The sequence below is a fragment of the Somniosus microcephalus genome, chromosome 2, assembly GCF_052327205.1.
Source record: "Somniosus microcephalus isolate GS21.2 chromosome 2, FLI_Smic_1.0, whole genome shotgun sequence".
NCBI lineage: Eukaryota > Metazoa > Chordata > Chondrichthyes > Squaliformes > Somniosidae > Somniosus > Somniosus microcephalus.
The window spans coordinates 340,220,348-340,237,002 of NC_140988.1; the positions used below are offsets into that span (position 1 = coordinate 340,220,348).

Consider the following 16,655-nt stretch of genomic DNA (forward strand, 5'->3'; position numbering starts at 1 on the left):
ACATTTCCAGCTCAGACGAAGGGTCATCGATCTGAAACATTGGCCCAGAAATTCGGGTCGGGGGCTTCCCACGGGTGCAAGCCTCCGACCTGCACTTACCTTGCGCGCCAGCCATTGAGCGGTGGGCCCCTGTGGAATTGCGATCTTGGGCCTCCTCCAGCTGCCGGCGCGCAGTGCTTGCGTATCCCAGGGGCGCAGTTAGTTCGATGTGTCCCCTGGGATCACATGGGCCATGGAGAGCCAATGGTAGTAGGGAATGCTTCATAAGTTTGACAGGAAGGGCTGTCAAACCTAAAAATACTATAAGCCCCAAAACATCAAACCTCAAATAAATTTTTAAAAATCACTTAAAATAAATGAAATAATTTAAATTTGAAAAAATTACATTTTCTAATGGGGCTAAAAATCTTACTTTGCTTTAAAAGTATTTATGTAAAAATAAACTTGTGGAAATGTTTTTTTTAATTAATTCACCACTTACCTTGTAAAAAGCAGGCCTTGCAACTGCTTTTTACATGTCTAACCTCTGGAGACTTACCCTCCCAGGAAAACCTGCAAAAAAAACGTAAGTTCGATGCGCACGTGCTGCCTCTCCTGCGCACGTGTTAGACTTCTGAACCCCTTCTTTCAGGGGAACGGAAGTGCCGGTTTCACACGCATGCACGAAACCGGCACTTCCATTGGGCCTACGGGCGAGTACCCCATGCGTACTCACCCGTGGAGACCCGAATTTCTGGGCCATTGTCTGTCCACAGATGCTGTCTGACCTGCTGAGTATTTCCAGCATTTTCTGCTTTTATTTCAGATTTCCAGCATCCACAGTATTTTGCTTTGTTAACCTGTCCAGCCACCCAATGGTTTTTACACAAACACCCCCAGGTCTCAGTTCTTGCACCCCCTTTAAAATTGTACCATTTAGCATGTACTCTCTCCTCATTCTTCCTACAAAAATGGATCACCTCACACTTCTCTGCATTGCATCTGCCTGCCCATTCCACCAGCCTGTCATCTTGAAGTCTACTATCTTCACTATTTTACATTTCCAAGTTTTGTCTCATCTGCAAATTTCAAAAATTGTGCCCTGTACCCAAAGTCATTAATGTGCATCAGAAACAGCAGTGGTCCTAGTACCGAACCTTGGGGAACACTATTGTATACCAAAAAAAAGCCATTCACAACTGTTGTCTAACCCATGGGTGCATTAAAGAGGAAGCTAGGTAAAAGCTCAAGGGAGAAAAGGATATATGAGGGGGTTAGATGAAGGGTGGAGGAGGCGGCTTGTGTTGCGCGTAACACCAACATGGACCTGTTGGGCCAAACAGCCCATTTGTGCTGTAACTACTATGTAATTCCAAGTACTTAAACTTAAGCAATCTGATGAGCCAGTTGACGTACAAACAAGATCCCAATTTTAATTCCAAATCTGTGTTAGGGAGTCAGTAGGGGCACTACAACTAGCTGCAGTACCCAGATGAGAGAAGGAAAACTGCCTGCTCTAGTTATCAAATAGCATTTGTGGAATTTGAGAGGATAGGATTAGGCTGTGTCACTACATGCTATCCAGGTACTCTACCTTCATTCACTATTAAGGCTCATAAAAAGCCACTTAGAAGTACCAGATGACAATTGACACCCATAAAACGATAACCCAGTAAAAAGAGTCAACACCATCAGAGATGAAAAAAAGCTCCAGGACATGAGCTCAAATCCAGTCCAAAACAATAAAATATTAAATAAGGACCTGCACAAAATTTTGGGCAGTTTCAGTTCACTTTCTAATAGGTGCTGCTCCAAAGTATACATTTAGCACAAATTGGTAGATATCAAAATAAGTAGCTCACAGAATATCAAGAGATCCAAAACAGTAGAGTCAAGATATTTTAACATTGGGATTAGCATACATTGCCAGAGCAGCAAGTTCCGCTTGTGTCTCCCACAGTACACCAGCCCAAGAGTACTGAATGCTAATGCGGAAAAGCATTCTACAAAACAGACATCCATTATTTTAACAGCACAAAGTTCAACTTCAAACTATAAGCAGTTTGTGACGGTTATAGAAATACTACAGAACCCTATAAGGTTAAGTGGGGAAGGGAGAAAGAATAATAAAAAGGAATTTATTTAGTATAAATAAGTTCAGGCACTGACTAATTATCCGACTCAGTCAAACATGGTTTTGAGCTTTGCAACTTTAGGAACAAAGCCGGAGGTAGAAATAAAATCCAATGTTTATGGAAAATCTTTTACATGTGGCAGAATGCAAGCAAATACACACACCCTTTGCCAACATTATGACTGTCCTTTTGCCTTTCCCCTTCCACACTCCCTCCCCAACATTGTTGAAGCAGCACTCAGTCTTTCTAAGCAAGTGATTACACTTGATTAAGTATTTTCAAAACTAAAACCAATTTAAACATAGCTGAAATGCAAGTCCAGAGCAGACAAAGTTAATGGCCTGTGTGCAAAATACAGAAGGATTGAACAAAACTTCTGTAACTGGTGCTAGGTTAGTCATGTGGGTCAAGAAAAGTGAACAGGGTGCAAGGAGGCTATGGAAAGGTAGCCTTCACAGGGCAGATTTTATTCTATATATGCAGCATACATGAATGTTACCACAGGTCCCTTTAACAGCAAAGACTCAGGTGAGTGCAGAGCTTGGAATGTTTTGGGTGGTAAAGGAAGGTCAACAAATGCAGCACACATCAGGTGGACTTTGACCAAACTAAGCATGGGTCTTGCGTTCAAGCAGAAGAGATGTATATCAAATAGCAGAAGCATGGTGCAGCCTCAGTCATAAATCCCCTCTCTCTCCAGTTGCATCCACGCAGAATTCCAAAATGGGAAGCTCAAGAAAAAAAAGTTGAATCACAGGTGCCAAAGTTCAAGCACCAGAAAAATTCAACCCAAAACCTTATCAGGGCATTCACAAATAGCAGCGAGACTGAACAAAATAACAAATTCAGTCATTTCACCTCAGGATTGTAATCAATAAGGCATGCCCCTCAGGACATCCAGACCAGATGGAAAGCACCCTAAAATTCTTCATAGAATAGCTCGAACAGTTAAGAGTTAAATACATAGGCTGCATCCCAGAATAGAAGGTCATCAGTACCAACAAAGTCTTAGAGGCAATAAAATAAATCAGTATAGCTTAAAACAGGGTATCCAAATTGTAGTTCATTGTAACATCTCAAAGCACTTGTTCTTACCCTTTTTCCTCAGTCACATTAAGACTTCCTGAACCCCCAGTCTCGCTCACTTTTTCTTCATTTTTTCCAGCTTCTTCAAATGAAATATTACCATCCCATTTATTGGTCCGGTGTGGACTGAATACTTTGCGTGTAACAGGATCCCTTACAGGAGTTTGGAAGGATACCTAGATTTTTTTTTTAAAAAAGCTTGAAACTTTGTTCCATAGTTGGAAGGAATATACCAATAACATTACAGCATTTACAAATTTATACCCAATACACTTCAAATAGAAGAGTTAGCTGCTATGCTGAAGTTGAAGTTAAGAGGAAAAGTCACCAGCACCTCAAAATAAAGGGTTGCACTCTATTCTTACCCCTCTACCCTTCACAACTTCATTTATTGTTTAAATACACATGACGACAACAAAAGCAGAGAATTGACAGGAGACATCTGAAGCTTAAATTAGGGACCAGAACCAGTTCATGCTGAAGTTAAACTCCCTTTGTTTTACATGTAGAATTCTTCCATGGCTCCATATACCTGCCAACGGTGGGATTTGAACTCCAACTTTGGGTTGCCAGTCCAGTACCATAAACACAGTTACTGTAACCCGGAATTGGAGATGGGGTCCTTATTTCAGAGACTTTATATTGACAAACTTATTGTAGATTGCATCAACATTTTCAATGCAGAAGTCCAGATTAGAAAGTGATGCCTCTATTGTTAAATATCAGTGACTGCCTGGGCTCAAAGGTTAATTGAGTTAATTTTGGCAAGGTAAGATACCACAAATGCCTAGTAATTTCAGTCTAAACACATTTAATATATGTAGCTCCCAACTTCAGAAAACATGTACTATACTAAAACAAAAATTAGCTATTAAAGCTCCAACAAGCAGATCAAGAACCTAATGTCCACTGCTGGAAGAATGCAGAAAGTCTACCTTGGGTGGTTTCATTGAACTTTTGGGAGGTAAGTTTTCCTTCTGAGATATTCGAAGAATTGATGGTCTCCCCGTGGTCTCTGCCAGTGTTAATGGGTCGCATGGTTCATCCATTATAGTAGAACCGTCAAAATCCAAGCAAGTGTTTTCATCCAAATGCAAACTCATGCTAGTAAGGGGAAGAAAAATACAAGATAAGAGAGTATCCACTTGAAAAAGCTGTATCTACAGATAAGGATGCCTGCTTTTATATAACTAATACTAGGCACATGAAATGTGCAAGACTGCCAAATTTATTTTCTAAATACTTCACAATTCAGGAGTTTAGTGATGGACATTAAGTTGTAAATACACAAATCATTGAAAGCACAGCCAATGTGAATGTTTGAGAACACACTGCAAAGGGGACAAAATAATTTACATCTAAATCAAACTTGCATTTACATAGCACCTTTAAATGTAGAAAGACATCAAGACATAATCAAGCGTTCAGCAACAAACCAACTGGATTACTATTAGACAGTGGCGCTGTGGAAATAAAAGTTCCTGATCTACCATCCCATCATGGCCATAGACAAGTATACAGTATGAGTTTTATTCTGCAGGGGATACAATTGGGCTGTGCAGTCCAACAGAACCTCACCATTCACTGTTCAAAACCCTCCAATCGAGCTTTCACACTACCATACCAAGAAAATACTTATCAAAGTCAAACATATCCTGCAAATTGTCACCATGGCTCACTGTTGCTACTCAATTATTCCATATATAAAATGCACTCCTTCACAATGCAGCTCCATGGAATTATGTTCACAAGGAGGCAGTTTGACTGAGTTAGTAGCACCTGCCTGCCAACAGTTGCAGGTTCAAGCCATACTAGAGTTGAGCACATGGCTTCTTCACTACCCCAGAATCTCCTGCAGCTATATACCTTTACATGCATCCTCCACTCCTCAATCCTCTGCTATACTTGGTTACTGCTCCTTCAGTGTCTATGCCCCACCCACTCAAATTCCTTCCATCTGTATCCTCATTGCCTGCAAATCACCCTCCTCTGACCACATTTTCACTACTAACCCTTCTTCCCTCAGCTGCTGTATCTATATCACAAGTGTAAAAAAGAGACTTTCATTTATATAGCACCTTTCACGACCACCAGATGTCTCAAAGTCAATGAAGTACTTTTTGAAGTGTAGTCACTATTGTAATGTGGGAAATGCAGCAGCCAATTTGCACACAAGCTCCCACAAACAGCAATGTGATGACTACCAGATAATCTGTTTGTTTGAGGAATAAATATTGGCCAAGACTCCAGGGAGAACTCCCTGCTCTTCGAAAGTGCCATGGGATCTTTTACATCCACCAGAAGGGGCAGATGGGGACTCGGTTTAACATCTCATCCGAAAGACGGCACCTCCAACAGTGCAGCACTCCCTCAGCACTGCACTGGAGTGTCAGCCTAGCTTTATGTGCTCAAGTCCCTGGTGTGGAACTTGAACCCACAACCTTCTGACTCAGAGGCGAGGATGCTACCCACTGAGCCACAGCTGACAAGTATGCTAAATGATAAGGACGCTCAGCTGATTGCAATGCGATGTTGGTCAGATTTTGCAAGCTCCCAACATTCTGACCTCCTGTGATCCTTAGCCATTCCACCAGCAGACAAAGGGCAGAGTTTCCCAGCTTACTATTCTGTTCCCCAACTCCAGACCTCAGACTTTTAACAGTGACTACCTGCAGATAATTTAGTTTCAGTTGGATTGCAGGAAACTGGCATCTGTACACACCTGATTCTCTTATGCACATGTGGGGAGCTACTGCAGGAGTGCTGGTCCCCTGCAACCCAACAACAAATCTGAAGAGGTCCATTGACTTCTGGATTACAGGCCCAGCACTCTTCCTCTGCACCACTGCTACACTTTCTCCCCTCCCTCCAACCACCACCCCACCCATTTTAAAAGAAGAAAATTCAGTTATTGGAAGACAGTACAGAGAAGGGCTACATGATTGATCCCAGAACTTAAGGGAATGACAAGAAAGAGAGACTACCCTGGGTTTGGGGAGACTGAGGAGATATGATAAGTGTTTAATTTTGAAAGTTTGGACAAAATGGATCAAAAAGCTTTTCTGCTGCGTACAGAATTTAAGCACAAGGGACCATATTTACACATTAAGGACAAAGGAGGAACTTTTTTTTTTTTTTTTAATATAGTCTCAAGAATGTAGCACATATTACCAGCATGGGTAATGACACAAGGAACTTTAACGGATTTCAAGAAGACCGGTTCTAATCAACAAATGGGATTCGAGTTACTAGAAATGTACCAAGGGATTACTGTGGATAAGATGGACCAACTACCTTCTTGTGCCTGAAATTGTTAACAGTCTCCACTGCTTCTAGCAAGCACGTTGGTGTTATTGCAAGTTTCCCACTGATTTACCTGCTATACACAGTGGGCAGTAACCATTTTTTTAATAAACAGTATTTGACCGATATATGTTGCTGTCCATGATCGGAACGGGAGTAGGAGATTCAGCCCCTCAAGCCTGGCTGATCTGTGACCTAACTCCATATACCTGGCTTTGGCCCATATTCCTTGGTTAACAAAAAGCTATCAATCTCAGATTTACAGTTAATTGATCTAGTAGCAATTGCCATTTGCAGGAGAGAGAGTTGGCAGGGACTAATATAAAAATGTAGCAAAAATCTAAACTCCACTTGGAAGATACCTATATAAAATTAATTTCACACCTCTGCCAACATGCATAGAATCCATGTGTGGAGAAAGGCTTAAACACCCAACGTAGCCCATTAGCAGTTTTAGCTGTCTGCCAGAGGGGTTAATTAGAAAGTTTGCTGAAAACAAAAATCCCAAAGGGCTCAATTCATCCCACTTCAGTAGGATCTTGTTTAGCTGCTTCTATATTGACTCTGGTGTGCCACCAGCTCCCAGTGCATGGGTCCCACAAGACTGACTAGATATAGATAGGAATGTCTTCGTATATTAAAAGCCCTATTGAACAGCAAGTTGGAGGAGTCCAGTGTTACTGGACTAATTGTTACTGGCTTAGAAGGACTCAGGAATAATTGGAGAGATTTATGCTGAAATAAATACTGACTGATGCCACAGGCATTACTGAATAAGTTATTACCAGAGGGCATGATATCATAAAAAAGGACACAAATTCCAATTTGTGCCCTAGCCCCAAGTGTGCCAGTGATAATTTGCTTAATTTGCAATATATCTGGCCACTTCTGGATCAATCAGTCATTTGATACCATCTAACCTACTGCTGCCACAGCTGGAGACAGCTTCTATTAATTGTACAAGATTTGAAACAAAATGACCTGGAAAAAGAGAAAATAATTGGGGCAGCGCCTGGGCTTTATACAATGCAGGAGTAGGAAACTATGTGAAGCACCATTTATCTGCAAGGTGCCATTTCTTGTGTATATTCAACACTTCACAATATTAGGGTGTAGTCCTACAGCACATGGAGAATGCAGAAGGGAGAATAGAAATCTGAACTACTTTGGACCTCACCCTTCACCAAATAAATGTTCCTTTAATGTTGGAAACACCAGAAAGTTTAACAGTTCCTATTTGGCTGGCAATAGAGATATATATTTTTATATCACTTCATCTGGACCCCACAAGCAGATGGCCAAAAAAAATCTGTACATGAATGCAAGCCAGCTACAGCTGGGAGACAGCAGCAATGTTATTTAGTAGACAGGAGTCAAGACCATTCACATTACAGCAATTTAAAACAATAGAATCTCCACTTTCACAGCAATTCTGTGTCCATAAGCACAGAGAAACACCAAAATGACATTCCCCAGACATCAGTCACCATTTTAACTTGCTGTGTTGGACTTAACTGAAAATGCAGTAGTTTTCTATTTGCTGGTCCATTCTGACCCTCCCATGCATTAGGAACATTTACTTGGTAGAACCAAAAAGTCACATGCACTGAGTTGCAAACCACACATGTACAAGAGAGTAAAATTTGCCCTGCAGTGTAAATTGGGTTGATTCAACAGTACCGATTCCACAATAAGGGAACCAACAAAGTCCTGATGAAGATTTCACTCAACTCAGAAATCAGTAAGTTAGTATGCAAATCCCATGCCCTCTTTGCTAAAACAAAACCAAACAGTACATGTAAACAAGGTGCATAACTGAAAGACAGCCACTGCAAATAATCATAACAGATGGCAGTGGGCATTTAGAAGATTACATGCTGATTAGGCTTCAACAGTTGGTCAGTTTTTTTTTAAAAACAGCTTTAAATGTTAATTTTGAATTCAACAGCGCAACAGGATCACACTGAATCCAAGAATCCCAGTTCTGGGCAGGAGGGACCTGTACAAGATGGATGGGTTGCACCTCAACAGGGCTGGGACTAATGTCCTCGCAGGGGGGTTAACTGGTGCTGTGGGGGAGGGTTTACACTAATTTGACAGGGCAAGCGACACCAGAATGACACATTAGAGAGGAGATACAAAGGTGCACCGAGGGATTTTGATAGTGGCAATATGGAGACCTAGCTCAAAGAAGGGGAGGAATGGCAGTTAATATTCCTGGCTACAAGCTATTCAGGAAAGATCAGGAAGAGGGAAAGAGGGGGGGCTGGCAGTATTGATCAAAGACACTGTTACACCACTAGAAAGGGATGATGTACTTGCAGGTTCAAAGACAGAATCTATTTGCGTAGAATTAAAGAATAGAGGAACTATTATGCAGCTGGGTGTATGCTATAGGTCACTAAATAGTGGCAAGGAGAGGAGCAGATTTGCAGGCAAATTGAAGATCCAAGAACTAGAGAGTAGTGATAATGGGAAACTTCAATTATCCCAATATAGACTTGGAAAATAACAGTGTAAAAGGTCAAAGAGGGGGAGGAATGCCTGAAGTGCGCAACAGAACTCTTGATCAGTATATTTCCAGCCAAACAAGGAAGGAGGCAATGTTGGATCTAGTTCTGGGGAAATGCTGTGGAGCATGTAAACACAATTAGGTTTAGCATAGTTACGGAAAAGGACAAGGAAAAAAATCAAACGTGAAAATATTCAACTGGAGAATTAATTTCAGGAGTTGAAAAAGATCTGGCCCAGGTGAATTGGAATAAGATTGGCAGATAAAACAGTAAGTTAGCAATGGAAGGACTTCAAAGAGGAGATAGTTCAGGTACAGACTAGACATTCCCATGAGGGGAAAGGAAGGGCATCCAAAGTTAGAGTTCCCTGGAGGACTAAACAGATTCAAATGAAATAGAACAAAGGAGGCTCAGACATGTCAAGTACATAATTCAGTGGAGAACCAAGCTGAATACAAAAAGTACAGAGGAGAACTAAAAATGAAATCAGGAGGGACAAAATGTACGAGAATAGATTAGCAGGTAACAAAGGGAACCCAAGTCTTTTATAAACAAATAGTAAAAAAGGGTAGTCAAAGGAAGGGTGGGCCTATACAGGACAACAGCAGATCTTATGGAGGCAGAAGGCATGGCTGAGGTACTAATGTGTACTTTGCATCTGTCTTCACTAAAGAGGCTGCTGCCAATGTCACAGTAAAGGAGTTAGAGAAATTGGATAGGATAAAAATTAGAGGAGATACTTAAAAAGGTCTGGGTTGCTGAGGGAAGTAAGGATGGAAATTGCAGAGCCTCTGGCCACATCTTCCAATCCTCCTTAGATATGGGAGTGGTGCCAGAGGACAAGAGTCTTGCAAATGTTACACCTTTGTTAAAAAAAGGGTCAATAAACCCAGCAAATGCAGGCCAATCAGCCCAGCATCAGTGGTGGAAAAACATTGAGACATTAATCTGGGCCAAAATTAATTGTCACTTGGAAAATATAGGTTAATAAGTGAAAGCCAGCACAGATTTGTTAAATGCAAATACTGTTTAACATGATTGAGTTCTTTGATGAAGTAACAGAGGGTGGTGCAGTTCATCTATATGGACTTCAAAAGAGGCTTTTGATAAAGTACCACAGGTTTGTTAGCAAATTTGAAGCCCATGGGATTAAATGGGCAGTGGCTGCATAGATACAATATTGGCTAAATGGGGAGTGGTTGTTTTTCCAGACTGAAGGGAAATGTGCAGTGGTGTTTCCCCACAGGTCAGTGTTGGGACCACTGCTCTAATATATTAATGCCCTAGACTTGGGTATACAGGGCATAAACACAGTTTGCAGATGACAAAAACTCAAATGTAGTAAACAGTGAGGAGGACAGCAAGAGTATAAGGACGACATCAGGCTGGTGAAATTGACAAGCCAAAATTTAATGGAGAAATGTGAAGTGATTCATTTTGGTATGAAGAATGAAGAGAGGCAATATAAAATAAACAGTACAATTTTAAAGGGGGCACAAGAACAGAGACACCTAGGGCTATACATACACAAATCTTTGAAGGTGGCAGGGCAAGTTGAGAAGGCTGTTAGAGGCATACAGGTTCCTTGGCTTTATTAATAGAGGCATAGAGTACAAAAGCAAGGAAGCTATGCTAAACATTTATAAAACACTAGTCAAACCCCAACTGGAGTAGTAGGATGTCAAGGCTTTGGAGGGTCCAGGAGTTTTGCAGGGGTGATAGGCTTCAGTTACAGGGAGATTAGAGAAACTGGGGTTGCTCTCCTTAGAGCAGAGAAGGTTAAGGAAATTGAATAGGTGTTAAAAATCATGAAGGGTTTTGATAGTTAGAAATAGTCACCATTGGCAGAAGGGTCAGTAACTAGAGGACACAGATTTAAGGTAATTGACAAAAGAACCAGAGGCAATGAGGGTGAAAAATGTACATAGCAAGTTATGATCTGGAATGCACTGCCTGAAAGGGTGGTGGAAGCAGATTCAATAATAACTTCCAAAAGGGAAATGGATAAATACTTCAAAAGGAAAAATTTACAGGGCTATGGGGAAAGCAGGAGAATGGGACTAATTGGATAACTCGACAGCACAGGCACAGGCCAAAATGGCATCCTTCCATGCTGGATCATTCTAGGTGTCCAACCAACTGCCACATTAAACACCATACAGAACTCAATAGAACATAAGAGGATCAGAGACAGAAGGGTGGGGTGTGGTTTTAATTCTGCTATTTACCAGAGTAATTAGAAACAATTAATCCTGGAACTTTGTTTTTTTTTTTAAAAAGTCAGAACTTTTCCCCATTTGCATTCTGCAAGTTTCCAGATACCATTGAGAAATTATAGTCCTGTTCAAAACCTAACAGGTGGAAATCTTCGCCAGGACCTTGGGACAGAGCTACAAGGTTTTTCCCCAACTGAGCAACTGCCAAACCCTGACTATTAACTGGGGCCACAGCTAATGGCAACATAAAACTTCACAATGAAACCTAGTTTATTCCTTAAAAAACACTGGGTTTATTTCCAGTTTTTAAGCCAGTCAGGGTCAGTCTGAAAATTTAACATAAGAAATAGGAGCAGAAGTAAGCCGTTCGAGCCAGCTCCACATACAGAATTTATAAAATTCTAACAGGACTAGACAGACTAGATGCAGGAAGGATGTTCCCAATGGCAGGGAGTCCAGAAAACATAGAAGATGGGAGGAGTAGGCCATTCGGCCCCTTGAGCCTGCTCCACCATTCAATGAGATCATGGCTGATCGTCCAAATTCAGTACCCTGTTCCTGCCTTCTCCATATCCCTTGATCCCCTTAGCCTTAAGAAATATATCCAACTCCTTCTTGAATATATTTAATAAATTGGCCTCCACTGCCTTCTGTGGTAGAGAATTCCACAGGTTCACCACCCTCTGGGTAAAGAAATTCCTCCTCATCTGTCCTAAATGGCTTACTCTTTATCCTTAGACTGTGACCCCTGGTTCTGGACTCCCCGACCATCAGGAACATCCTTCCAGCATCTAGTCTGTCTAGTCCTGTTAGAATTTTAAAAGTTTTGATGAGATTCCCCTCATTCTTCTAAACTCCAGCGAGTACAAGTCCAATCAACACAATCTCTCCTCATAAGTCATTCCTGCCATCCCAGGTATCAGCCTGGTGAATCTTCACAGCACTCCTTCCATGGCAAGAACATCCTTCCTCAGATAAGGCGACCAAAACTGCATACAATACTCCAGATGTGGTCTCACCAAGGCCCTGCACAACTGCAGCAAGACATCCTTGTTCCTGTACTCAAACCCTCACTACAAAGGCCAACATGCCATTTGCCTTCTTAGCCACCTGCTGCACCTGCATGCTTACTTTCAGCAACTGGTGCACAAGGACACCCAGGTCTCATTGCACTTCCCCTTCTCCCAATCTATTGCCATTTGGATAATAATCTGCCTTCCTGTTTTTGCCACCAAAGTGGATAACCTCACATTTATCCACGTTATATTGCATCTGCCCAATCACCCAACCTGTCCAGATCATACTGGAATTTATCGGTATCCTCCTCACAGTACACACGCCCACCCAGCTTTGTCTCATCTGCAAACTTGGAGATGTTACATCTAGTTCCCTCATCCAGATCATTAATATATATGGTGACTAGCTGGGGTCCAAGGACCAATCCCTGCAGTACCCCACTAGTCACTGCCTGCCACTCGGAAAAAGAGCCATTTATTCCAACTCTTTGCTTTCTGTCTGCCAACCAGTTCTCTATCCAAGAGAATACCTTGTCCCCAATCCCATGTACCTTAATTTTACACACTAATCTCTTATGCGGGACCTTATCGAAAGCATTTTGAAAATCCAAATACACCACATCCACTGGTTCTCCCTTATCTATTTTACCAGTTACATCCTCAAAAAAATTCCAGTAGATTAGTCAAGCACAATTTACCTTTTGTAAATCCATGTTGACTTTGTCCGATCCTGTCACTGTTTTCCAAGTATTCTGCTAGTACATCTTTTATAATGGACTCTAGCATTTTCCCCACTACCGATGTCAGGCTTACCGGTCTGTAATTCCCCCTTTTCTCTCTACCACCCTTTTTGAACAGTGGGGTAACATTAGCTACCCGCCAATCCATGGGTACTGTTCCAGAGTCTATCGAATTGTGGAAGATGACCCACAATGCATCTATTTCTAGGGCCACTTCCTTAAGTACCCTAGGATGTAGATTATCAGGCCCTGGGGATTTGTCAGCCCTCAATCCCATCAATTTCCTTAACAATGCTGATTTCTATCAGTTCCTCCCTGTCATTAGACCCTATGTTCCCCAACATCTCTGGGGAGGTTATTTGTGTCCTCCTTTGTGAAGACAGAACCAAAGTATGTATTTAATTGGTCAGCCATTTCTTTGTTCCCCATTATAAATTCCCCTGATTCTGACTGCAAGGGACCTACGCTTGACTTCACCAATCTTTCTCTTCACATATCTATAAAAGCTTTTACAGTCAGTTTTTATGTTCCCTGAAAGCTTACTCATACTCTATTTTCCCCCCTCTTAATTAATCCCTTTGTCCTCCTTTGTTGAATCCTAAACTGCTCCCAATCCTCAGGTTTACTGCTTTTTCTGGCCAATTTATATATCCTCTCCTTGGATCTTATGCTATCCCTAATTTCCCTTGTTAGCCACGGTTGAGTCACCTTTTTTGTGTTATTTTTATGCCAAATTGGATGAACAAATTCTGTAGTTCATCCATGCGATCTTTGAATGTTTGCCATTGCCCATCCACAGTCAACCCTTTGAGTGACATTCCCCAATCAATCCTACCCAACTCACACCTCATACCATCGTAGTCTCCTTTATTTAAATTCAGGACCCTAGTCTGAGTCAACTATTTCACTCTCCATCTTAAATGAAGAATTCTATCATATTATGATCACTCTGACCCAAGGGGCCACACACAACAAGATTGCCAATTAATCCGCTCATCTGGCCGGATCTCTAGTTGGTTCCTCGACATATTGGTCCAGGAAACCATCCTGTATACACTCCAGGAATTCCTCCTCCACAGTATTGTTACTAATTTGGTTAGCCCAATCTATATGTAGATTAAAGTCACCCATGATAACTGCTGTGCCCTTATTGCACGCTTCTCTAATTTACCATTTAATGCCATCCCCGACCTCTGCATTACTGTTTGGAGGTCTATATACCACTCCCACTAATGTTTTCTGCCCCTTGGTATTTTTCAGTTCTACCCATACAGATTCTAAATCAGAGCTAATACCCTTCCTTTCAATCGTGTTAATCCCCTCTTTAACCAGCAATGCTACCCCACCTCCTTTTCGCCTATCTTTCCTGAATACCCCAGGATAAGGGGTAAGCCATTTAGGACTGAGATGAGGAGGAATTTCTTCACCCAGAGAGTGGTGAACCTGTGGAATTCTCTACCACAGAAGGCAGTAGAGGCCAATTCATTAAATATATTCAAGAAGGAGTTAGATATATTTCTTAAGGCTAAGGGGATCAAGGGATATGGGGAGAAAGCAGGGACAGGGTACTGAATTTGGATGATCAGCCAGGATCTCATTAAATGGCAGAACAGGCCTGACTGACTGACTGACTGTATATATGCCAAGGTGCTTCACAGGAGCATCACCAAACAAAATTTGACAGAGTTACAAGTGTTCAGTGCCATTCACAACTCCTCAGATAATGATGAAGCAGTTCATACCTGCGTGCAACAAGACCTGGACGACATTCAGGCTTGGGCTGATAAGTGGCAGGTAACATTTCTGCCACACAATTGCCAGGCAATGACTATCTCCAATAAGCGTGAGTCTAACCACTACCCTTTGACAGTCAACAGCATTACCATCGCCAAATCCCCCACCATTAACATCCTGGGGGTCACTATTGACCAGAAACTTAACTGGACCCGCCACATATACTGTGGCAACAAGAGCAGGTCAGAGGCTAGGTATGCTGCAGTGTGTCTCACCTCCTGACTCCCCAAAGCCTTTCCACCATCTACAAGGCACAAGTAAGTAATGTGATGGAATACTCTCCACTTGCCTGGATGAGTGCAACTCCACCAAAAAGCTCGACACCATCCAGGACAAAGCAGCCCATGCCATCCACCACCATAAACATTCACTCCCTCCACCACCAGCGTACTGTGGCTGCAGTGTGTACCATCTACAAGATACACTGCAGCAACTCACCAAGGCTTCTTCAGTAGCACCTCCCAAACTTGTGACCTCTTCCACCTATGATAAGTGCAGCAGGCACATGAGAATACCACCACCTCCAAGTCACACACCATCCTGACTTAGAAGTATATCGCCAATCCTTCAGAGTCACTGGGTCAAAATCCTGGAACTCCCTACCTAACAGCACTGTGGGAGTACCTTTACCACACAGACTGCAGCAGTTCAAGAAGGCAGCACACCACCACCTTCTCAAGGGCAATAAATGCTGGCCTTGCCAGCAACACCCACATCCCGTAAGTGATTTTTACAAATTTTTTATAAAGGGATATTAGGTCATAACCAAAAGCTTGGTCAGAGTTAGGTTTTAAGCAGCATCATAAAAAGGTGAGGTGGAGTGATTTAGGGGCAGGAATAAACACCAGCTAGGCAGAGTGGGGGGAAAATGATGCATCCCCCTGGGTCCCTTTTTTTTGGAAGGGGGGGGGGGGGGGGGAAAAAGAGAGGATCTGTCTCTCCCAACAACTTGCATTTATATAACACTATTTTAAAATTTTATTCCTGGGATTTGGGCATCACTGGCAAGGCCAGCATTTATTGTCCATCCCTAATTAGCTTGGAGAGCTGCCACCTTAACAACCGAGTGGCTTGCTAAGCCATTTCAGAGAGCAGTGAAGAGAAACACATTGCGGTGGGTCTGGAGTCACATACAGACCAGGAAAGGATGGCAGATTTCCTTCCCTAAAAAAAAGGACATTAGTGAACCAGGTGGGTTTAAAAAAAACAATGCAATAAGTGTCATGGTCACCGTTACTGATGGTAGCTTTTTTTACTTCCAGATTTAATTAAGTGAATTTAAATGCCCCCAGCCGCCGTGGTGGGATTGGAACTCGGGTCTCCGGATTTTTAACAGCAAAAACGTCGTAAGGCGCTGCAACAAGCGCGCGATCGGTCAACATTTGTCACCGAGCCACGGGAAATACCAGGGCAAATGCTTACACTCCCTCTTCACCCCTGCCGCGCGCCCCCATTGCCCGAGCAAGTCACCTCACACTGTCTCAATCTCTGCTCCCTCCGGCCCATTACCTGCCTGCTGGACTGACCCGTCGCTTCTTTCAGTCTCTGAGCCGCTCGCTCGCTCAAATTTTAAAAATCCGACCGTTTATTCGCGCGTCCAATAACAAGCGGCCGCTCCTTAGGTTAAAGGTCAGCTGTTTCAAAAACTGACCAATTAGCAGTGCCGTGAGTCCGTGTTCTCCTCTTGTGTTAAATCAAATCAAATCAAAAAAAACAAATATAACTAAAAACCCGTAACTTTTAAAAAAACTCAAATCAGAGATTAAATTAAAATTTGGTCATTTGGACCTATTATGCACTCCAGTCTGAGTCCGTGTTCTCCTCGCGAGAAGGTAACAACGCCGCTACTGCGCATGCGTTGCGAGCTTCCTCC

The 16,655-nt window shown here is 42.3% G+C and overlaps 1 protein-coding gene across 3 annotated transcripts in view; it reads right to left on the reverse strand.

The window, feature by feature from the left end:
* LOC147123636 (transforming acidic coiled-coil-containing protein 3-like) overlaps positions 1 to 16,393 on the reverse strand; it is a 42,865-nt gene extending 26,472 nt beyond the window's left edge. The window contains exons 1-3 of one of the 3 annotated variants that reach the window (XM_085975429.1): positions 16,292 to 16,393; positions 4,136 to 4,304; positions 3,210 to 3,376 (exon numbers count right to left, since the gene is read on the reverse strand). In XM_085975429.1, the coding sequence (XP_085831555.1) occupies positions 3,210 to 3,376; positions 4,136 to 4,303 (335 nt within the window). In that variant the 5' untranslated portion in view covers position 4,304; positions 16,292 to 16,393. Of the gene's footprint in view, positions 1 to 3,209; positions 3,377 to 4,135; positions 4,305 to 16,252 lie in introns of all 3 variants that reach the window. The other 2 variants (XM_085975431.1, XM_085975430.1) reach the window with 2 other exon arrangements.
* Positions 16,394 to 16,655: the final 262 nt, after the last annotated feature.